We start from the raw sequence: 24,073 nt of genomic DNA on the forward strand, positions 1-24,073 counted from the left end.
ATAGAATCAGCTGCCGACTGGGAATCAAAAGGTCGCAAGTTCGATCCTGCACCACTCCATTTTGAGAAGTAAACTGTTCTTAGTCTTACTATTTTAGAATAAAAACATACATTTGATTTCAGTCTGTAACAGCCAGTGTAATTTATGATACTTGTAAAGGTTAACTTTGTTTTTTTAAGTCAGTTTTATTATCTCAGCCACGTTCACGAGCCCAAACAAACCAAACCCCTACATCTTTTCACATAGACGCGCTGTAACAGAGGTAAACTCAGCTCCCTTCTACATCGGAGCAAGAATGCACATACCATTGCTTGCATACTAAAGTGTCAGCAGGCACTTTTCGTGGCATTACACATGTACTTTTTGAGCATGCCCTCTGCACACTACTTGTGACTTTAGGAAGTAAGTAAATAAATAAAGGTAAATCGTGTAATAAAATTATTTCTTCAGAACGTCGTATGTTATTTATTTGGCACGGACATGCTCAAAAAATACATGTGTAATGCCACAAAAAGTGCATGGAGACATGTCTGTACCAAATAAAATAACATTCGACGTTTTGAAGAAATACATTACATGTATGTATGTATACATACATTAAATAGTTTATGTCTACATTTTGTCATCTACTAGTAGAATATAAAAAACGTTTCTGTTTTAACAATGTGTTTACACAGATTACTGTAGAAACGGAACAGACATGAAATGCGTGTGTTCCAAACAACGATCTATTATTTCCACTCTTAAACTCCAATTCACTCCCAGAAAATCAATTAAGGCATGAGCTGGGAGAAGTTTGTGCACGTTCTAAGTCGGTGGGGGGATGGAATACCTGGCTGCTTGCAGCCTGATTTTTATCAGCACATTTAGATGACAAAAGATGCTGGTGGAGAGCTGTGAACGATTTTAAGAAGCAATTTAAGGGGGGGTAAATTATGAGTTTTTTCGTAGGCTCTGGTAATTCTAGTGTTAACTGTAGACATCATTGCATAAATTTTTCTTCACCATAGAAATTTAAAGACTAAATTCAACTTACATTCCTACCTAAGATATTTCTGTCGACTAAATAGAACCTACTTATATCCAAATAGAACTTGAAAAGATATATTTTTTCAAATCTGATCGCACATTTTAAATTGACTTGACACGCATTACATCGAGTTTGCGAGCTACTGAACTCTCGCCTGCCTGCTTCAATAAGTCACCCTCTCTTCACTCTTACTTTTTTACCGTTCATTTAATCGTGGCTAGTCGTGAAACAATTAGAAAATGGAAAGAGGATTACACTGAGGATGGCTTTACCAAAACAATTATTGATAGCGAATAAAGTATCCATTATTAATAAAGCTTCAATAGGTGATCTGTTTTTCTGCGTTAACCTCATATTTTTTCATTCTTCTTCTCAAACCAAGGGGATGCGAGGGTAAAATGAATCGAGAAGCGCTGATATATATATATTGAATCTATGGAAATATTTTTACTGTCAAAGAATGCAAAGAGTACACAGCCTGTGTTTCGCCCTAATTCTGGGCTAATCAGGCGTACACACTCACTGCACCCCCTCTCGGGAATTGAACCTTGAATGTCAGAGCTAGAGGCGAAGCCTCTCATGTTGCGCCACGGCGTGTGGTTCGTTTATTGACAGTACAGTGGAACCTCGGTTCACGAACGTCTCGGTTCAAGTACAACTCGGTTCACGACCAAAAAGTTCACCAAACTTTTGCCTCGTTTCGCAACCACACACTCGGTATATGAACAAGCCAGTTTCCCTTTCGGTTTGTGTGTGCCAATGATTTCCGCACGTGTTGCATTGTTCTCGGTCAGACTGCCTGCCTGCTGCAGAGAGAGAGAGAGAGAGAGAGAGAGAGAGAGAGAGAGAGAGAGCGAGAGCGAGCCGCGTGCCTGCCTGGCTGGTTCATTTAAGCAGAGCCGCTCCCTGTTCATTGTTCTCAGTCAGATGTGTGTGCTTTACCTGCACTCTCTCTTTGTGCTCTACAGTATTTTGTGTGCTTTTGCAGTTAACTATGGCTTCTAAGCAAGTGAAGAGTGGTGAGAAGAAAGTTTTGAAGAAAATTGAAATCAAAGTAAAGAAAGAAATTATTGAAAAGTTTGAGCGTGGCGTTCGTGTTACTGATCTTGCCGCTGAGTACAAGAAGTCAAAATCTACGATTTTGACTATTCTAAAGCAGAAAGAATCTATTAAAGCAGCTGATATTGCAAAAAGGAGTTACAGCATTAACCAGGCAGAGCCTTTAAGTGCTGGAAGAGGTGGAAAAACTGTTTACCAGTTTACTCATTTACCAATTTGAGAACCCTCGTGCTTTCAAGCAGCACAATGTAAACAAAGCCAGACTGCCAGTAATGTGGAGGGCAAACACGAAGGGTTGGGTCACAAGGTCTTTGTTTTTGGAATGGCTGCATGAGGCTTTCGCTCCCACCAGCTAAACAACTAAAAACACCAGAAACCCAAGAAATCACAAGAGAGAAAACACCTGAAGGAAAATATCCCTCCATTGTGGAGCCACTTCATGCCAGAACTCAACTCATGCAAGGTTAGTTTTCTTGGTGGTTTTTGTATTACAGATTTTTCAAAAGTTAATTTTTCAGTTCGTAGCGTGAATTGTTGCAATGTTACTGTTCTCTTTTTTCAAATGTTCCTTTTTTCCGCTGTGCTTAAAACTCATTTTAAAAAAAGTGTTTACAGCGATCGGGCTGTAAGGCTAAAATAGCGTGATCTTGTTACTTTTTTGGTTGCTTGTGGTTGGTTTTTAAATTAAAGTTCGGATTTGTTCAAATGTTCCCCTCTGTTCAGAGAGAGAGAGAGAGCGATTGAGCGAGCGTGTGCTGCTGACAGGGGGGAAGGGAGGGGGTGTGCGCTACAGAGAGAGAAAGCGAGTGCGTGCTGCTAACGGGGGGTGTATGTGTGCTACAGAGAAAGAGAGAGCGCGAGTGAGCGCGTGTCGCTGACAAATGGGGGTGTATTTCTGGCATAAGTTTGAATTCGCTTTAGGGCTGACAATGTCCGCTCGACAAGATGCAGTGTACACAGGAATGCTCACCGACAAAGATACCAATGTGAAGAGCTGCCCCATGCTCTCATTCAGATTTTTCTGATGAAGGAAGTCAAGGAGATCAGTGGGAGATTTTCCTATAAAATCATCCATGGCATACATTTTCAGTCAGTTCTGTTTTTAGCCGAGAGAGATCAAAAAGCGCTCCGTGGCTCTTGTGTTAAACTGGAGAAAGCTGCATGCGTGAAATTTTTCTTGTATTTCCGAAACTTCTGGAGCTCAAGGAGCGTGACAAACATCAGGTTTTCGTGTTCTTGAAATCTGGTCTTTGTCTGGCAAATAATATTGTCCAGAATCCTGCCATTGTTGGCCGTAGTGCGTGCGACAATCTTTCGCTCTGAGCGTTTGCGGTGCATTCAGTGGCCTCGTAGAGTTCCTCATATAGGCTTCTATTCAATCAATGGGGCTGAATATGGTGATGTTGCCGTACGCCTGCTAGAGGGCACTACTGACACCAACTCAAAATCTGATTGGTTGAAGCAACAGGTTAATCGACATTTATTCTGTGTTAGAGTGCCTGCACACTGGATTGTGAAAGCTTTTCTGCCTGGCAACAAATGATGGCTGAAATGTGATTGGTTAAATGCTTTAATATGAAACTCCGCCTCCCACGGCTATCAAGCTGCAGTCTATTACAGTATATGGGCGAAAATACGTTCCAGTAATGACCATTACGTGTAGAATTTCGAAATTAAACCTGCCCAGCTTTTGTAAGCAAGCTGTAAGGAATGAGCCTGCCAAATTTCAGCCTTATACCTACACGGGAAGTTGGAGAATTAGTGATGAGTGAGTGAGTGAGTCAGTTAGTCAGTCAGTCAGTGAGTGAGTGAGTCAGTGCTTTGCCTTTTATTAGTATAGATTTCGTACAGCGTAAAGTCACAAGTAGACTGCAGAGCGGCCTGTGTTTGATGGACACGGGCATGCTCAAAAAATACATGTGTAATGCCACGAAAAGTGCATGCTGACACTTCATTTCACAAGTAATGGCACGAGAATGCAGCCAGACTTTTTTTTTGGGCACATACACAGTCCAGATCTAAACACAAGCATGGAGAGTTGCTTGCGTACTGCAGAGTCTATAGCTGCAGGTTGATACTGCTGTCGCTGTACTTTGTATAGAAAAGCGAGAATGAATGTTATTTATCTATTTACCTTGATTTATTTACTTATCTTCCTACAGCGTAAAGTCACGAGTAGACTGCGGAGCTTCCCGTGTATATACACGAAGTACAGTGACGGCAAATGTGTGACGTGCATTCTTTCTCCAATGTAAAACCCTTATCATCATCTGAGTTCAACTCTGTTATAGTGCGTCTTTATGTGAAAACAGCAGTGTCACATCGGGGGGAGCGTGAACGTGACTGGAAGAATAAAACTAAATAAAAAAAACAAAAGAACAAAGCTAACCTTTACAAGTACCAAACATTTACACCGGCTATTACAAACTCAAATCAAATTTCTGCTTTTATTTTAAAATAGTAAGAAGAAGAGCAGTTCACTTCTCAAAACTGAGTCATTCAGGGTCAAACTCATGACCTTTTGATTAAGGATTAGCAGTTCTTACCGTTATGCTACCAAAGCGGTCATATTAAAGGCGTGTCAATGTCGCACCCTATCACAGGTTCTGTTTCTGTAGTTATATTCTTAAATAAAAGTTTCTTGTTTTGTTATACTTGTACCTTTTGTGAAAGTGTTTACTTGGTATTTGGACTTCAGGCTTCAAACATTATACAATTCATATCTACATTTTGTAAATTATTACTAAAACATGAAAAACGTTTCTGTTTTAACAATGTGTTTACATAGATTGTTGTAGACACGGAACACACATGAAATGCATGTGTTCCAAGTAACGATATAGTATCTATACTAATAAAAGGCAAAGCCCTCACTCCCTCACTCACTCACTCACTCATCACTAATTCTCCAACTTCCTGTGTAGGTAGAAGGCTGAAATTTGGCAGGCTCATTCCTTACAGCTTACTTACAAAAGTTGGGCAGGTTTCATTTCGAAATTCTATGCCTAATGGTCATAACTGGAAGGTATTTTCTCCATTAACTGTAATGGAGTTGAGCTGCAATGACGTGGGGAGTTTGTGTGACATCATCACGCCTCCCACGTAATCACGTGAACTGACTGTCAACGCAGTGCGTAGAAAACCAGGAAGACCTCCAAAAAGCGCTTAAGAAAACATGCATTATATAATTGAGAAGGCAGCGAAACAATAAGAAGCGAGCAAGTGACATATACTACCATATTCATGAGTGCTGCTACCTTGGAAAGAAAGCAAGGTGTAAACCTAAACTTTAAATTGTTCATAGACAGGCTACCGCTGGCGTTTCACATGCCCACAGGTAATGCGGGATACAAGTTTAATGAGAGGACGCAGGATATAAACGAGAGTTTTGATCACTTTGTAACTAAGTTAAAATTGTAGGTGAAGGGGTGTGCTTATGCAAATTCGAGACTGTGTTTGTGGGGATTGACAGTTAAAGGCGGGTGGGGAGTCACGTCATCATCTCCCCCCATTCATCCATTTCTCTGAGCTGAGCTCAGAGCTAACGCCGTCTTCGAAGCAACCGTCAGACTGCCACCAAATACTCACAGAAAAATCCACAAGTTAATACACACTCTCTCTAGAGTTTCTCCACACTGAATCCTCCAGGCACTACTTACAAAAGGTTACATTGACAATCGTGTTACGTTATTTTTAAAATCTTTCCTTTTCTTAGCACAAGCACAGCTGAGAAGCTTGATGCATGTGCTCCATAAAGCGTTAAAAATAATGCATTTAATCACACTTTGCATTACAAGCAAAGGGGAGCTTTTGTCAATGCATGATTTCCTGGTACACCGATTACATTGATCAGCGCATTTTACCCTCGCACCCCCTTGGTTTGAGAAGAAGTATGAAAAATATGAGGTTAACACAGAAAACAGATCACCAATTCAAGCTTTATGAATAATCGATTCGCCATCAATAATTGTTTTGGTAAAGCCATCCTCCTTCCATTTTATAATTTTTCCCCCCACTAGCCATGATTAAATGAGCAGTAAAGAAGTAAGAGCAAAGCGAGGGCGACTTATTTAGGAAGGCATATATATGACAGCAACACTCATGACAATGTCAATCATGTTACGTTATTATTAAAATGTTTCCTTTTCTTTTTCATTACTTCTTTAACACACTACTTCTCCGCTTCGAGGCGCGGGTATTTTGCTATATATATAATATATGAATTACCTCCAAAGAGCTGAGACTTTTGATATCATGAACGTGTGTACAAAAGGGGTCTCCTGCCCAGCAAAGTCGAGCAGCCAGCGCAGCGTGCATAGCTGTGCCGGCCTTTGAGACGCTGACTGCGCTTCTGCTTTAAGTCAAAGTGAGCACTTTTAATTTTTTCATCCTCCCCGCGCTATAGCCCAGACAAGTGCAAACACGGACCCCTTTTCTACACCACGGCAAAATAATATTAAGGCGATTCACACTTTCTTTTGCGTATACGATTATGAGGTCCTACTCGGATTATGAAGACACGCACACGAGTGGAGGACTGACAGTGCCATCACAGCCGATTAATGGCGGGGACGTCTCACCAGTCTACACAAGACCCACGCGACTGTCCCCAAAAGGCGATCATAACGTCAGCGAACACATCTCTCTATACTATATAAAAGAAAAAGGCAACTTTCCTTTCTTTACACCTTTTTTCCTTTTATCCCAAACCAAAGCCTTTCTCTTAACACTGCAGAGGACACAAAACTAATTTTCTTTAATTGCGGTAAGGCACATTACCAGAGGCACAAATTTGAACATTCACATAGAAAATGTAATTTCTATACCACAGCCGTCGTGTAGCGCCTTTCAAAAGGGATCTACTACCGAGAGATGATCCATATACATTTTAGCTGCTGTTAGTTACTTACCTGTTGTGTTACACAGTCTTTAAAATGTAGTTTACCATAACCACTCCAGTAGTGCTCAATGTACCTGTACTTCTTGAAGCGTTAATGTTTTACTGTTTAATAACTTATAGACTATATTTTATTATTTTTCCCTTGCACTCAGTGACCAAAGCTATACACACACATATAGACACATACAAACATACACACAAGTATATGTATGTGTATATATATGTATGTATGTGCATATATATATATGCACACACACACCCCTATCTAGATTATATATATATATACACACACACACACACACACACACATATATATACATATATACATCTAATTTGTGTGTGTGTATATATGATGTAGATAGGTATGTATATGTATATATATATATGTGTATATGTAAATATGTATATAGATATGTAGATATGAAGATATGTGTGTGTGTGTGTATATATATATATATATATATATATATATATGTGTGTGTGTGTGTGTGTGTGTGTATATATATATATGACAGCAGCAATCCAAGCTGTGAGAAAACAGTAAAAGGAGGCGTGTCAGACGTTGTGGTACATTTTCTGATGCAGCTACGAAAACAACTTTGTGGCGCTGCCACCAAATACACAAAACAATTACTTTGACAATCATGTTACATTATATTTAAAATGTTTCCTTTTCTTTTTCATAACTTCTTTAACACATGACATCGCTGCGGCTGGTATTTTATATATATATATATATATATATATATATCACAGCGACACTCATAACAGTGACAAAACAATTACATTAACAATCATGTTACGTTATTTTTAAAATTTTTCCTTTTCTTTTTCGTACCTTCTTTAACACACTACTTCTCCGCTGCGAAGCGCGGGTATTCTGCTAGTTTACTCTATATAACTCAAAGCCACTGACATGCAGGTAAACAGACTTTAGCTGAGAAAACTGCTTGTGCCGATTGACACATTTACAAAACAAAAGACGCTGATGTAGAGGTGTGAAGGAATTTGAGGTGGCCCGGGATTATAAGTTTTTTTTTGTAGGCTTCAGGGATTTCAGTAGGTGGTGGAGGACCTCTGCTACTACATCTGGGGATGATGGTTTACCCTGGTGACTGACCACGGCCCGCTGCAATGGCTGTACAAACAGAAGGATATGAACGCCTGGGTAACTCGGTGGTCGTGTTTGCCACCGTCCCGGGTCTGTACACACCAATGCTGACATTCTGTTTCCTCCTTGCTGAGCCCGGTGTGGGCAAAGCTGGCGGGCTTGCTGGGGGTGTGAGGTTTCTGAACCCTTTTACAAGCTGATAGCTGTTGTGCTATAAGCGCTTGTCATTGATGGGTGATGCAAAGAACATTATAAATGCAGGAAACAGTATTACCTGGTCACTACCCTTGCTACGACCCTGCCTGACTGCTGTGTCCGTGTATAGGAGAGTGGTAGATACCACTAAAATAAATAACCATGCTGTTCCTGTTTCAAGCTAAAAAGGCTAGTTTTGCTAAAGTACTGAGCTGAGAATCAGCCTTGTGTTTTGGGGTGCAAGACAGTGATTTGTGCATCATAATACACAGAACATTTTTTTTTACTTTTACCAAACTTACTTTTGTATTTATGATATTGACACAAAACAGAAATAACAGCTCACTTAATTAGGCTAGGAGTTCAATTAAAAACAGAAGTTGGTGTGAACAATCCCAGGACTGAGTTTGGAAACCACTGCCTTAAACAATGGGTTGGTCTTTCTAACAGTGTTTTAAGCTGGATAAATGTAAAAAAAAAAAAATCTCATTACTTGTAGTAATTTCATCTCAAAAATTCACAATATTGTATACAGAGTGCCACAGAAATCAATTCTGGCCCAGTGTTATTCTCAATATTCATGCTCCTATTCCTGATCCTGGTCAGATTATTTTATAATATAAATTAAATTTACCACTGCTACAGGATGTACATGATGCACAATTTTACTTATCAATAACAACAGATGACCATTAAGTTCAAAGTCCTCTTTAAAAATGTCTTACATGTATTTCAGTATGGATGTGTATTGCTAAAAAGCCAACAGAAAACACATACATTTTAGTTATTGACAGCTGTTCTGTCATTATTGGAAAATAAGATAAGGCACACAGAGAAAACATGGTCAGAAGATACAAGGTCAGAACCAGTAAGTCAACTGAACTAGCATCAAAATAATATTACTAAACTGGAGACAAGGTTAAGACCAGAGCAAGAAGTCAGAGAACTAAAAATTCAATAAGAAGAGATTTTGTGTGAGTTGATTGACAATATCCAAAATCTAGAATGAAAGACAGCATACAAAAAAGGCATTGATCTATATTTTAAAAAATAATATTACAAATGATAATTCTTTAAAAACACATTCTAGAAAGGAGATATTTATTAATTGTAATATAATATATATAATAAAGTGCATTTCCACATATTATGACATAAGAGAGCAATCAAAAAGAGTCAGAGTCTTAGAAATGAACTTCATCAAATTATTTTACAAATCAAGCCACATATAAAGGAATTATTATGGAAGCATATTTAAATCTTCCTGCACATGTTAACCATACTACTAAGACTGTGCTTTTTATTTCTCCATTATAAAAAAAAAATCTCGTGATGAGACGTGATCTTTTGAAGAGAGACAGAGAGACATTTTCATGTCCCGCGAGATGGACAAGTCATGTCATATTTACAACCATTGGAAGCAAGTCCCGTAATACACATGCAGAGCAGGTTAGAGATAATGGAAGTTGGAAAAAAAAATGAGAGTAAAGATCACATTAACGCAAATAAACAGAAATTATTTGGTGAAATAACAGAACAGTGATAAGAGATTGCATAGTGTTTGAGGATGTCTGGGGACAAGAGAGACAAGGCAGTAAGACAAAAGGAAAGGTGCTGTACATGCTTTTAAATGTTCAAAGCACTCCATTAAATGCAAATCATGGCAGCAGCTGATTGAGCAAGGAGGTGAAAAAAAAAAATAACATTGTATCATCGTTTAAGAGTGGTTTTGGAGGATCGGCCGCATCTCCTTGGAGGGCGTTCAGCCCCCCTCTTTACAACAGCGCATAGCACTGGTGGAGGATGAAGGGGTAGGTGAGTGAAGTGCAGATCACGCAGCACAGCAGAAGCAGCAAGCCAGCAGCTGATCGAGCAAAGAGGAGGTTAAACAAAAAAAAAAATGTAATTGTTTGCCATTGTATCACCATTTACAAAGAGTTTCGGTGGAGCAGCCGTGTCCAGCCCCCATCTTCACAATGGCATGTAGCGCTGGTTGGGGGGGGGTCGGTTGGTGAGCGAAGCGAACAGGGTGCAAAGCCCCATAGAGTCTTAATAAATATGACAAGAGTTCAACCTCTTTTAAAATACTGAAATGCAGAAAAATGAATGCAGTTGTTTTTTGAAGACTACATTAATGCACACCTAACAGGACTCCCTAGGACAGGGGTGCCCAATGCGTCGATCGCAATCGACAGGTAGATCACAAAGGTAGGCATTCAAAACATTAGTCTATCATACAGTGCATCCGGAAAGTATTCACAGCGCATCACTTTTTCCACATTTTGTTATGTTACAGCCTTATTCCAAAATGGATTAAATTCATTTTTTTCCTCAGAATTCTACACACAACACCCAAAATTTTAATAAATTTGCAAAAATCTCAAGTAAACTTTTTTCACGGTGTCAATATGGGGTGTTGTGTGTAGAATTCTGAGGAAAAAAATGAATTTAATCCATTTTGGAAAAAGGCTGTAACATAACAAAATGTGGAAAAAGTGATGCACTGTGAATACTTTCCGGATGTACTGTATATCCTCCCTAAGGCATTTGCCACTTGATTGACATACGATCAAACGCGCAAGCTACTGCAAAACTCTGGCTGTGATTTAGTTAGCCTTCCAACTTATATCGACTAAAGAAGTGATTAAAAAAAAATTGGATGTGGAATTGGAAGAGGATTTTTTTTTTCTCACAATGTCACAGTCGAAGTGCGTTTGTCTGATCTGTCAATCTATCATTGCTATTCCAAAGAAGGAAAATGTGGAAAGGCACTTTCGAACTGTTCATAAAAACTACAAAACTGAGTTCCTTCTGAAAAGCGATCTGAGAAAAACAAAGGAGAGGGAACTAAAATCCCAGTTTTTCGGACAGATGTTATTTTTCAGCGCCTTGATTTGGGGAACATCCAAAACCTCGCGTCAGAGCTGCAGACGCAATGGAAGGCATGTGCGCAACTTGACAGCATATGCTACACAGAGTAGATTGAAAATTGTCTTTCAGACTTTGAGCTTTACTTGAGCCAATCACTACATTTAAGTGCTATCCATTTAGGGAAGATGTTGAGGGTGATTCACTCGCATCAAAAATTGCAACACTGTTTCACCTAAAACTCGTCTACAGTGGAGGATGAGATTTTGACACTACAGGATGACACTCAGCTGAAGTATGTGGATCATGGACAGTTTTGGAACTTGCTCACAGAGGACAAATACCCAAACATGAGGAAACGTGCTACCTCCTTGACTGCATTATTCGGCTCTACTTATTTATGCAAGTCAGCCTTTTCCCACATGAAATTTGATTATTAAATCCAAATATTGTAGTTACCATAAATGTATTGAATTGTTATTGTTCCATAAGGGTTATTCACTTATGCAAGGTACTAAAACTTATATTTTATGTATAAAGTATATTCAGTATATCTATGTATATGTCAGTGGTACCTCGGTATACGTCTGCTTTGGAATAAGTCTAATTTGGTATACGTCCTGTTTGGACAAGAAAAATTTTGCTTGGTATACGAGTTTTGTTTGGAATACGACTAGCGTGCTAAAACACCGCACGCTACCGTTGTTTACCTCTTTCGAGACAAAGCCACGACTGCCCACGAGTGTCAGTACGGCAGTTGCTAGCATTCAGTGAACAACCCGCGCTGTGGTATAGCGGGTCCACAGCTCCTGTCAAAGCCCGGTTTTAAAATAAATAATCACCACGCTCACGGCTTGGTGAGGGGGCGTGGTGGTTGTGTGGCTGAAGAGGTTCTCAGGGCGATTCGCGATGTGAGCATTTCTCACCTAAGTGCACAGGTGAAAGACCATCCACATTCGTGATTGTTCCTGGGGCTGCTTATCTTGATAAATAGAAGCAGGATTTGGCTAGAAGGGGAGGAAAAAGAAAGAATGCATGGGAGGTTGCGAGAGAGAGAGAGATAGCGAGCGCATGTAGTAGCTGAAGTAGGCAGAGTGAACGTCAGCTGCAAGTAGGGCGACTCACCTGTTGGGAAGCAGGGGGGCCACCAGGTAAAAAGGCACTGGACTTCTTCTTGGTTTTTTCATTTTAAAGAATGCTTCCTGTTGTATTTTAACCTCGTTGTTTTTAAGAAGACTTTTTTTCTATTGTTTATACCTCCACATTTCACTTCTGATTTTATGGATTATTTATTGGAACTTTGGAGACTACACTTTGTTTTGTTGATTGTTTTAATAAGAGCACTTTGCACTTTTCACCATCCCTTTGCTTTGTTGTTACCGATGAGCTTAGCAGTGAGGCACATTATTGACAGTGTAGGGTTCAAGGGCTCCCCGACAGCAGATGGGAGCATACAGCAAATGCACATCGTCACAATGTGATTTTGTGTTTTTTCACGTAAATTTGAATTGATTGTTGAAAAGTATGAAGGTGGCATGCGTATCCGGGACATGGCTGTTGTATACCGTTTGCCGAGAACGACGGTATCTACGATTGTGAAAAACAAAGATGTTATTAAAAAGTAAAGTGAGGTAAAATTTTCATTTATTTCATCTAATTGCTTTTGTATTTTGTATTTTAGTATTAAGCAGTGTTTAAATTATTTTATACAACTCCATCAATGTATAATATGCCAATAACAATAGGATTTTTTTTTCCATGGGAACGGATTAATCATTTTCTCATTATTTCTTATGGGAAAAATTAGTTTGGTTTACGTCCTGTTTGGTATAAGTCAAAGGATAAAGGATCTGGAATGGATTAAGGACGTATACCGAGGTACCACTGTGTATATATATATATCATTTCAACCTTAAAAGTAGCTCGCAAGCCGAAAAAGTGTGGGCACCCCTGCCCTAGGAAATACATAAATCAACTACAGTCAGAATGCAGGAGCAATGGTTTTAATTGAAAAAAAAATAATATTTAAGCTAATTTCACTAATCTCTGTAACATTACACTGGTTGCCTATATTTTTTAGGATTTTTTTTTAAAATACTCTTAACTGAATATAAGGCTCTGAACGTTCTTGCTCATTTTATATTTTGGGGTGTCTGCTCCCCTATATTGCTAATTGTAATCGCAAATTCTGGTACACTAATCTGCTTCTGCTTCTGTGAGCCAAAAATGAATAAGAATGTTAGAAAGTCTTCTACTCTGCTAAATGGTGATATTCTACTGGTAAAACAGTTTAACAAGATTCATATATTTCTGCTGAAATTAATTCCATGTTATAATTCATTTTTTGAACTTAACTTTAACCAGACATTTAGAGGTTTTGTATCCCCCACACCACTTGTATTATTAATGTTGTGCATCACTGATTAAAAGTTTTTTTTAATAATATTATTTAAAGAAGTTTGGAATGCTGCAGAGTTTTTTATACTCTTGTTTTATTAAAGCAGTGTCATAGTACAGTACTATATCCTTACTTTCTTTCCAGACCACAGAAATATGAACTACTCATCTTTTGGAAATTGGATTTTATCTTGAAGTAATTTTATTACTATTACACCACCTTGAAAATATGAATGATGATGTACAGCTGAGGAGACAATACATGCAGCCAGTCATCTAATCATGATGCCTTCCTTTACTTTTATTTCCTTTACAAATTTACAGTACCAAGGCCAGCCCTTATGAATTAAAAACCCAATTCTTTAATTTGGCCTTTGTGCAATTCCGTCTTTTTTGGATCTTTTGAAATAGATTATAATATGTACTGCAATATTTTATGCCTGTTGTCTGTACTCTTCAGTAACCACTACCTTTCTCCCTTTATTTTCTGGTTCCACTGCCTCCTGACCAAAGTACTCTATAACTGCCTTTGGTTTGGATGTGGATGCTCCACATCACTGAAGAGATCTGCCGAGTATCAGAACAATAATGAAAAACTTTATGTAAGGTAGAATACCATGAGAGAATAGTCAGTCATTTTTATTTAATTTTCTTCATCAGCCCACTAGCTGTAGTGTTTTGTTTTCCTCTCTTCCTGTGGCAACTTGAACAACTCTAACTTTAGCCGTTACACTTTGTAGAGACTTAACTACTACATGTATGCAATGCTTACTTTAAGACTTATTTTTCTTTACTCTTTAATTTGCTTTCTTAATTGTTTTGTCTATTTTTATTATATATTTTTAAATTTTATTATATTTTATATTTCTTACTTTTGCTTCTTATAAATCACTTTGCGCTATATATTTGAATGAAAGTGTGGTAATGAAATCTTGTTTATGCCAATTGCATACATATTTTAACTTTTATTTTAATTTTTCAATTATCCTAAATATCCTTTTGAATATTGTTTAATCACAACTTTAATAGTTAGACTTGATTGTTCTGTTTTGTGGAGTTTTATTCTTTGCTAGACTGTTCTATTTCCATTTGATTCCATTAGCAAGTCCCTTACTTCAGACATTTTTTAATATACTTCCACTTCTACAATGAGGTGCTTTTGCCCAACAATGCCTTTCAGTGGATGTTTTTTGTTAATCATGTTCATTTTTTTTGAAAATCTAGACTGTTACAAATATACTGGAACCAATTTGTTTTTATTTGGTTTAATTATTTTGAAAATTGTGTCTTTTTATGATTTATGTTAGGAACAGGTTGCACTGAATTTGGCTACTCACAAAACTTTGAGAGGTAAGTAGAGAAACAGAAAAAAACGGTTAAAAAAAGAAACTTACTTAGATTAGTTATTTATCAATGAACTCTGGTCACTTTTGATTTGTGACTTCTAGTTTTTATATTGGCTTTGGGGCTTGACTTATTGCCCAAAGCTACAACAGTCAATGAATTCATAAACAAGCACTTCGGGCTAAATGGATCACTTCTGACTTATGTACACATCCTATCCAACTGACATATCCTTACAATTCAACTAGGAATATAGAGACTGTAGTGTGTGGAAACCCCAAGTGGATAGCTGAGAAAAAGACCACGGATGGCACCAACATTCAAACCAAGTCACTTAGACAATGGTTTTACCCATTTGGACTAAATCTCCTGCCTATGTGTGAAATTGTGGTAGTTAAATGGTAGTGGTAGACAGTAGGACTTTAGTGACTTTCAAAGCTAGACTTAATGTTATTTTAGAAGAATTAAGTAGATAGGACTGGCAGGCTTTTTTTGGGCCAAAGGCATGTTCTGGTCTAGATTGTTCTAGTATTCTAAATGCAAAATCTCATTATTTTATTTTGCATTACCTTTGATCTTTAGGAACTAGGAAGAGCAGTAAAAGCTATTTCCTTTCTACCCTTAATTAAATTGTAAAACAATACCCACTGATTAGAAGACTGGAAAACAGGATATATGCATTCAGGATTAGCTATCCTGCTTTTCTGCTAGTCACCTAACTAAGCACTCTTCTTCTAGATAAACGTCTTGGGCAACAAAGACAATTTATTTCTTTTATAGCCCAAATTCACACAAGGAATGACACGCTTGGCATTAATAGACCCAGCTTTTCGACATTCCCCTAGCCTATATACCCTAAAGTCCCAAAATAAAAGACCAGTGTAAAAGAAAAAAATGGAAGAAATCAAAGAGAGACACCCTTTACATGTAGGGTGTCAAAAATACTGTACATAAAAATATGGTTTGGTGGTCATTGTGACAGTAATTGAATCCCTATAATATTAAATATCTGTTTGTTAAATAATACTGTGGTTTACGTTTCTTCCATGCCTGTAGTATTTATACTGAATAGCAGCAACATGACTGTATTCAAGAGCAGACTGTTTGCATTAAAGAGCATGTATATCAAATAAAATGGCCACAGAATACATAAACAATAGTATAGCATCAATTGCATATATCCTATAAATGTAAAATTTTTCATATAGTAAAAGAATGCAGTTCATAAAACATAAAAGATATAATGAATATAAACAGTATACAAACTTTTAGGAATGTCTTAGATGAAAAACTCTAGCCAAACACTGAGGATGCTTACTTTGATACATGTTTTACACACTTTTCACAGGAACAAAGTGGATGACATGAGTCTGCTTTCTGAAGCTCAATTTCTTGTTCAGTCAGTAGTTTTTCCACTTCATTATCACTGCCATTGGCAATATGCTGTGAAAACACAATCACACAATTTGTAAATTCCTGGAATTTCAAAGGCTTGGTATTTATTACAACTGTAAAATGGGTAGTTTAACTAAATTAGTGGGTTTGTTCCTAGTATGCAAGGTTATAGTTTTGCCATTTTATATTGGTTTTTATTTCTATATTTTTTCTAACCTTAATTGTAGAGAAAAGCCAAGCAAAATGACACCTTGCTCCAGATGTAATCATCTTGCCTGAAGAAGGGGCCTGAGTTGCCTCGAAAGCTTGCATATTGTAATCTGTTTAGTTAGCCAATAAAAGGTGTCATTTTGCTTGGCTTTTCTCTACATTCGTAATGGCTAACACGGTACAACAACCTAGTACTACATAACCTTAATTGGAAATTCAGTTTAGTTTGAGTTTCCCTTCATTATGTATTTTTAGTTTTAACTTGGTTTTTATTTCACAAGGACATTTCTATTTCATTTTTATGTCTATTAGTTTCAGTTTTAGTTTAAGTAATTATGATATGGTTAAAGAGCTACTATGGAATTTAGTTTTGTATCAAAATCAGACAAGGCTGTAGACTTAACAGGTTTGGTTAGTTTGGTTATAATATTAGTTTCATGTTAGTGGAAGCTTACTGTACTACATAGTTTACTATCAGGTTTTGTTTACGCCTGATAAAAACAAGCATAATCAAAACCAGATACTGAATATGAATAATTTTAGATAATTTTATAATTTTTTAAATATTTTCTATGTCATTTGTGCTAAACAAATGTGCATCAACTGTTAGCACTTTTAATCTTTTCATTTTATTGCCCAAAATGTGTCAATTTGTAATGAAATTTAGGGGAATTTTAAGGCTTCAGGTTTTTTTACTCTAAATGTCTACCGCACACAATATACCCTGCTCCAAGACAATGTGCTTATAATGAATGTCTTCAATATTGCATTCAAAAATTGCCCATAATCTCAGGCACATACAATTTATAGACAAAATTTTTCTACCTGCAGGTCTGAAAAAATATCAAAAATTAGAAAATAGATTCTACTGTGTGATCATGAAAATCATGAGGACTTAGGAAGAACAGGGCTCTTAGGCTTGAATCAGTGAGCAGACTTAACCTAGCTCTTGTCACGCAAGTGCGAGTAGGAGGACGTTGTATGGACCAAGTAAAGGTAATTCCACACCAGGTCTGGGGTGGCTGGGTGCACTAAATCTTCTCCTGTTATCTCTACAGACCAGCTGTGAGAAAACCTGTCTGACTCAATCTTGAAGATGTCACTTCCGGGGCATTGACTGGCATCACTACTGATTCCGGTGCCTCGATTGATGTCAGAAGACGGTCAATTCCAGCCTGATTATTTAAAACCATCATCTTTGCAACTCAAGTTCAGTTCTGTTTTGGACTCAGTCTTATGAATATCTCTGTTACTTTCAAAGCTTTTTGCAGCCAGGGATAATACACAGGTGGCTGCCCAAAACCTTTTTAAGTGTGTCAAGTCTGATCTTTAGACACTGTATTGAAGCAAAGAAAAACAAGCATGTTGTGCTCTGGTTAGGGGCAGCGAGACTTAAATACCCCATGCATAAGAACAGTAAACCCTGAACACTAGAATTACCAGAGCCTACGAAAAAACTTGTAAATCCGTCCCACCTTAAATTGCTTCTTAAAATCGTTCACAGCTCTCCACCAGCATCATCTAAATGTGCTGATAAAATCAGGCTGCACGCAGCCAGCTATTTCATCCCCCCCTCCGACTTAGAACGTGCACAAACCTCTCCCAGCTCATGCCTTGATTGATTTTCTGGGAGTGAAGTGGAGTTTTAGAGTGGAAATAATAGATCGTTGTTTGGAACACATGCATTTCATGCTACACAGAGGCAGTCATAATAAACGGGTGTCAATGTCGCATGTTAAGGCGGCTTTTTGTTTCTGCAGTTATATTTTTGAATAAAAGCGCAATTGTTGTGTTAGATTTGTACCTTTTGTGAAAGTATTTATTTGATATTTGGACTTTAGGCTTCATACATTATATAGTTTATGCCTGCATTTTGTCATCTACTACTAGAATATAAAAAACGTTTCTGTTTTAACAATGTGTTTACACAGATTACTGTAGAAAAAGAACACACATGAAATGCGTGTGTTCCAAACAATGATCTATTATTTCCACTCTAAAACTCCATTTCACTCCCAGAAAATCAATCAAGGCATGAGCTGTGAGAAGTTTGTGCATGTTCTAAGTCGGTGGGGGGACAGAATAGCCGGTTGCATGCAGCCTGATTTTATCAGCACATTTACATGACAAAAGACGCTGGTGGAGAGCTGTGAAAGATTTTAAGAAGTCGATTTAAGGTGGGATGGATTTACGAGTTTTTTCGTAGGCTCTGGTAATTCTAGTGTTAATGAGCAGAGCAAGAGCAGATAATTAGGAGTATGGACAGCATCTGAGATTAGGAACAATATATGCATTATATAAACCAGTTTATCTAGAGCAGGATCTCATTAAACTTGGAGTCTACACCAGCAGGTTTGAATGCAAGGCAGGAAAAATCCCTGGTATGCAATGTGTATGATATGGCTGATGTTAAGAACAAAAATAATATAATGTTTCAAATATCTAGTTTGAGAGAGAAAAATTGAAAAAAGGGGGACAAATATTTTAAAACATAATTCTGCTACTGGATTACTTTCACAATATCAGGTATTTTGATCTGTGAACATCAACTAAAAAAAGAAATTAATAAATACAGAATAAATACAAAAACACTTTAGTATGTTTAATTTTTCACCTACATGTAAGCTCGGCAGTGACATTGCCAACTCAGGAACATTACAAGGTTTGTATCGCTTCAATGTTAAATGACATTTTAAAGCAAAAGTGATTGGTCAGTAACAATATGATGATCTTGTATGTTGATCTAGTTAAACTCTTAATCAGTGCAGTTTTATTTTCAAAAAGGATTTTTCCTGTGTGAAGGTGAATTATTGTCAACAAAAAGCATGCACCTGAGAAATAAAATGAACAGTTACTCACTCATGATTTTCCTGTCCATATGGTAAAGGTTTTGTTGACTAGCACATTCCAATTTCAGGCTTTGAATTACATCCTGATATACAACAAGCGCAAAGAAAGGTGGCACAGTAAACCGCTTTCTATTTCACACACTTTACACACCCATATTCAGCTTGATCTGTCACCGCAAATGCTTTGTGATCACCCACCCTCCTTCACCAGCTGCCGCTCAGTGGATGAATATATGTGGGTGGTTCATGGTAGACTACTTTCTGTTTTAGAGTTAAAAGTTACAAGGGTAAAGACTAACAGCGAAAATATTCATTCAAAAATGAAAACAAAAAATTTTTAGTAAAATATTATTTAATTTCATTTAGTCTTTCCAGCTAGTTTAATAGTTTTGTTTAGTTTTAGTTTTTCATTTCAGTTTTGTTAATTATTGCATTTCAGTTTATGAAAATGTTTTTTAATAATAGTTTCAGTTTTGAGTTTAGTTTTTGTTAACTATAATAACCTTGCTAGTATGTAGGACTGGGGCGATACCAAAATTTCACATCATGATTATAATAACCAAAATTATCAGTTTATATTTATATTTATTTATTTATTAGTTTTCAGAATTATCATGGTAATGTTAAAACGTGCTACAGTAAAACCCTGCAGCATGAACATACTTTTGCACATACAACCTGCATCACAACCGTTTTTTTCATGCCCAAAAATGCATCAGAACATGACCAAAATTCCAAAGCACGGTCAAAGAAGTAAACACCTTCCACTCATATGCATGATTTCTGCGTCACAAATAAATCCTTAAAACATTAAATTTGGCATTACCCAGTGCTTTGTAAACAACATTCCTTATTGTGCTAGTAATATTACTGTTATTTAGCGATTATTTTGTGCTTTTTACTAAATAATAATGGGTCCAAAACCAAAGAAGGTACAATGATCAAAAACAATAGAAAAAAGAAAGAAATGATTGAAAAATGTGAGAGAGATATATGTATGACTGATCTTGCAGCTTCGTATGGCATGATTAAATCTACTATATTTACGATTTTGAAAAACAGAGTAAATTAAAAAAGCTGAAATTTCTAAGGGTGTGTCACGTGTACTCTGTAAAAACAGACCACCAGCAATTGATGAAGTTGAAAGATTATTGTTACTTTAGATAACTGAAAGACAGCATTCTGGTGATAGCCAATCAGAGGCTATTATTTGTTAAAAGACTAGGAAAATACAAACTGATATTCTGAATGATTATCCTTCAGGGAGTGCTGATAGGGAATGTCCTGTTATAGTAAATTTTCTTTTTTAATTTAAATTGTGTGGGCTATGCTATGCTCATTCTTGTGTCAATCTCTTGCACATTTATTCTTTACTCATGTGTTTTTCCATAAAACACAATTTTAATATGCACAAAACTCAATTCTGGGTATTAAGTAGGTTAGGTATGGGAGTCTTGGAGGCTTGAAATGGATTAAGTCTATTTCCATTACTTCTCAAGGGATAAATTGCCTTGGTCCACGATCAAGTCAGTCCACAACCAGTGGACCTGTCTCTTTGATGATGCTTTCTTTGCTGGAATGCATAAAAGCTTCCATGGTCCTTCTACTAAATTAGTGGATATTCATATGCTTGAATGAATGGCAATGAAAGATGGCTTGAAATCTGAGCAAAAATTTTGCTCATTTCTTTTTATGCAGCTACTAAATGTACACATGTATGTTATTAAATTTAGCATAATATGTTTGATTTCAATGGCGCTGTTCAGTCAGAGGGTTGTTTCAATACTGTTGTATATCTAAAAGACTTTATCTGTAAACCAACCATCCATCTATTATCCAAGCCGCCGAATGCGAACACAGGGTCACGGTGGTCTACTGGAGCCAATCCCAGCCAACACAGGGCACAAGGCAGGAACCAATCCCTGGCAGGGTGCCAACCCACCGCAGGACACACACAAACACACACACACCAAGCACACACTATGGCCAATTTAGAATTGCCAATCCACCTAACCTGCATGTCTTTGGACTGTCGGAGGAAACTGGAGCACCCGGAGGAAACCCACACAGACACGGGGAGAACATGCAAACTCCACGACAGGGAGGACCCGGGAAGCAAACCCGGGTCTCCTAACTGCGAGGCAGCAGCGCTACTACTGCGCCACCATGCCGCCCTTATCTGTAAATCTCAAGTGATTAAAGTAGGATGGCCTGAATGAATTAATTCAGCCTCTGTGGCAAACCGCTAATATTATGAGTTTACATCTGATAGACCATCTACACTTTGTGGCTTTATATTCATTTCTTCAGTAGTTTCTTTTCTTTCTTTTTTTGAAGTAGTTAAGCATCTTAAACTGTATTAAAAACATGCACAGGTATCAACCAAACTGTAAATATGGCTATTGTTATTGTAGCTGCCAAGCACGGATAAAACACATGCTGAAAGAAATCTCTCAGTCCAAAAGTTTGTTTTAAAAATATTTAGTGAAAATTACAAGCAAATAATCCTCACAAGAATAAAGAAAAAAGTTGTTACACATGTAGAATAAAAGGCAAAAAAAGGAGAAATGTATCCTCTCTAAACTTTTCTTGAGAAATTTCTGTACTTAAAAGTTCTTAACTTCTTCTATATACTTTAAGCGTACAGCACAGCACGTAAATAAGTGCTTTGTCTTACATGTTACTTAACACACACAAAAGGCACGTAGGCACAGTTTAAAACCATATGCCCTATACACCTTACACATGGCAAGGCTGGTCACTAACTGAGAATAATGATATTTAGTCAGAGCTGTTAGCAATGGTTAGCGTATCCATCCATTATCCAACCCACTATATCCAAACAGGGTCACGGGGGTCTGTTGGAGCCAATCCCAGCCAACACAGGGAGCAAGGCAGGAAACAAACCCCGGGCAGGGCGCCAGCCCACCGCAGGGAACGCACACACACACACCAAGCACACACTAGGAACAATTTAGGATCGACAATGAACCTAACCTGCATATCTTTGGACTGTGGGAAGAAACCCATGCAGACATGGGGAGAACATGCAAACGCCACAGAGGGAGGACCCGGGAAGTGAACCTGGGTTTCCTTACTGCGAGGCTGCAGCGCTACCATTGCACCACAGTGCCGCCCTGGTTAGAATATACTAATTCAATTCTACATATGGGGGTTTTAGGAACCTCCCATAGATTATGCATTGTCATATAGCAAAACATTTAAGATTCTTATGTAACTAGGAAATACAGTTACAGTCATGTATGTTTGCCTGGGAATAACCTTCAAGGCTTGAAGGGGTAAGCAATATCATCCTATGTTGCGAGGAGGCATGGTCGATAACCAGCCTTTCTCATCCACCTGCAACTCCAAGAGGTCACCCAGTGATGGCATTTGACCATGCCCATGGTATTCAGGTCACGATACCAATAACACTAGAATTTCCAGAGCCTACGAAAAAACTCTTAACTCTGGCCCAACTTAAATCCCTTTGCACCTATCCATCAGTGTCTATTGTCTTCTAAATGTGTCGATAAGCCCAAGCAGACTGATATACCATCCCCCCACAGCCTCAGAATGGGTAAGAAGTTCTCCAAGTTCCTGCTTTGATCGATTATAATAAGTTAAGATGGCGCCTACTGGTATGGCTGGCCATCTGCTCATCTCTCTAGTCTATGTTTTAACTTTGCTTTTATGTTTTAGTTTTTCCCAACAATAACTGTCCTATGATCATGAGTCTTTACCAAACATATTTTCTGGCTTCCTTTCCTTCCTTTCCTCTGAATTTTCCTCTCCTGATTTAATTGTTTGTGAACCAACACCTTTGTTTTATTCATCTCCTGACTTCTTAAATGGACGCCAGTGTTCACCTGTGTCAGTGAGTTAAATGCCCCTCAGAGACACAAACAGACCTGCCGCCGTCATGGGAAAAGAGCCGGAATTGCTGTTAAACAACGCCAACTCAAGTCCCAGAGCTTTGATTTCCGATGCCTGAGAGTCGTAAATGACCCATCTTCTCCTGCTCAGAATTCTATCACTGGTTCATAGGCACAGGACATCAGATTTAATTTCTCCATTTCAAGACAGCATCACTTTTCATCGGTCTGCAATCGAGTAGTAAACACTGCTAATCTCCGCACGCTCACCCGTGCTCATCCTGCAACAAGCTCTTCTACTTCTATCAAGGCTGCTCTTTTCAATGCGAGATCAGTGTCTAATAAAACTTTTATTCAGCAAGACTTTATTACCTCAAATAATCTGGAATTTTTGTTCATCACTGAGACTTGGATTTTAAATGGGGACTCTTCATGTTTTACTGACTTGGTTCCATCAGGTTATTCATTTTTAAACTCTCCTCGTCTGACTCGTCGTAGGAGCATTGCCACTGTTTTTAAAAGTATGTTCTTGTGTTGGAGCCTTACAAAGGGTCCGTTAAGCAGCTTTGAACTTCAACTTTTCGAAATGTGCAGCTCCCCTTCTCTGCTGTTTGCCATGGTTTATAGACCTCCTGTAATTAATAATACTTTCATTTCTGAATTCTCTGATCTCCTGGCTGATATCACCCTCTCCCATGACAAAGTATTTATTGTTGCCGATTTCAAAATTCACGTTTGTTGTCAATCGAAACCTTTGGTCAATGACTTTTTATCACTGTTGGACTCATTTGATTTTATACAGCATTTTAAAATGCCAACTCACTCTCTCGGTCACACCCT

General features: G+C 37.8%; 1 protein-coding gene across 2 annotated transcripts in view; it reads right to left on the reverse strand.

The window, feature by feature from the left end:
- ankrd27 (ankyrin repeat domain 27 (VPS9 domain)) overlaps window positions 1-24,073 on the reverse strand; it is a 668,625-nt gene that overhangs the window by 300,530 nt on the left and 344,022 nt on the right. For both annotated transcript variants that reach the window (XM_039763577.1, XM_039763578.1), the window contains exon 14: window positions 16,223-16,347. In XM_039763577.1, coding sequence (XP_039619511.1) covers window positions 16,223-16,347 — 125 coding nt within the window. The remainder of the gene's footprint in view (window positions 1-16,222; window positions 16,348-24,073) is intronic.

The sequence above is a fragment of the Polypterus senegalus genome, chromosome 9 (assembly GCF_016835505.1).
Source record: "Polypterus senegalus isolate Bchr_013 chromosome 9, ASM1683550v1, whole genome shotgun sequence".
NCBI lineage: Eukaryota > Metazoa > Chordata > Cladistia > Polypteriformes > Polypteridae > Polypterus > Polypterus senegalus.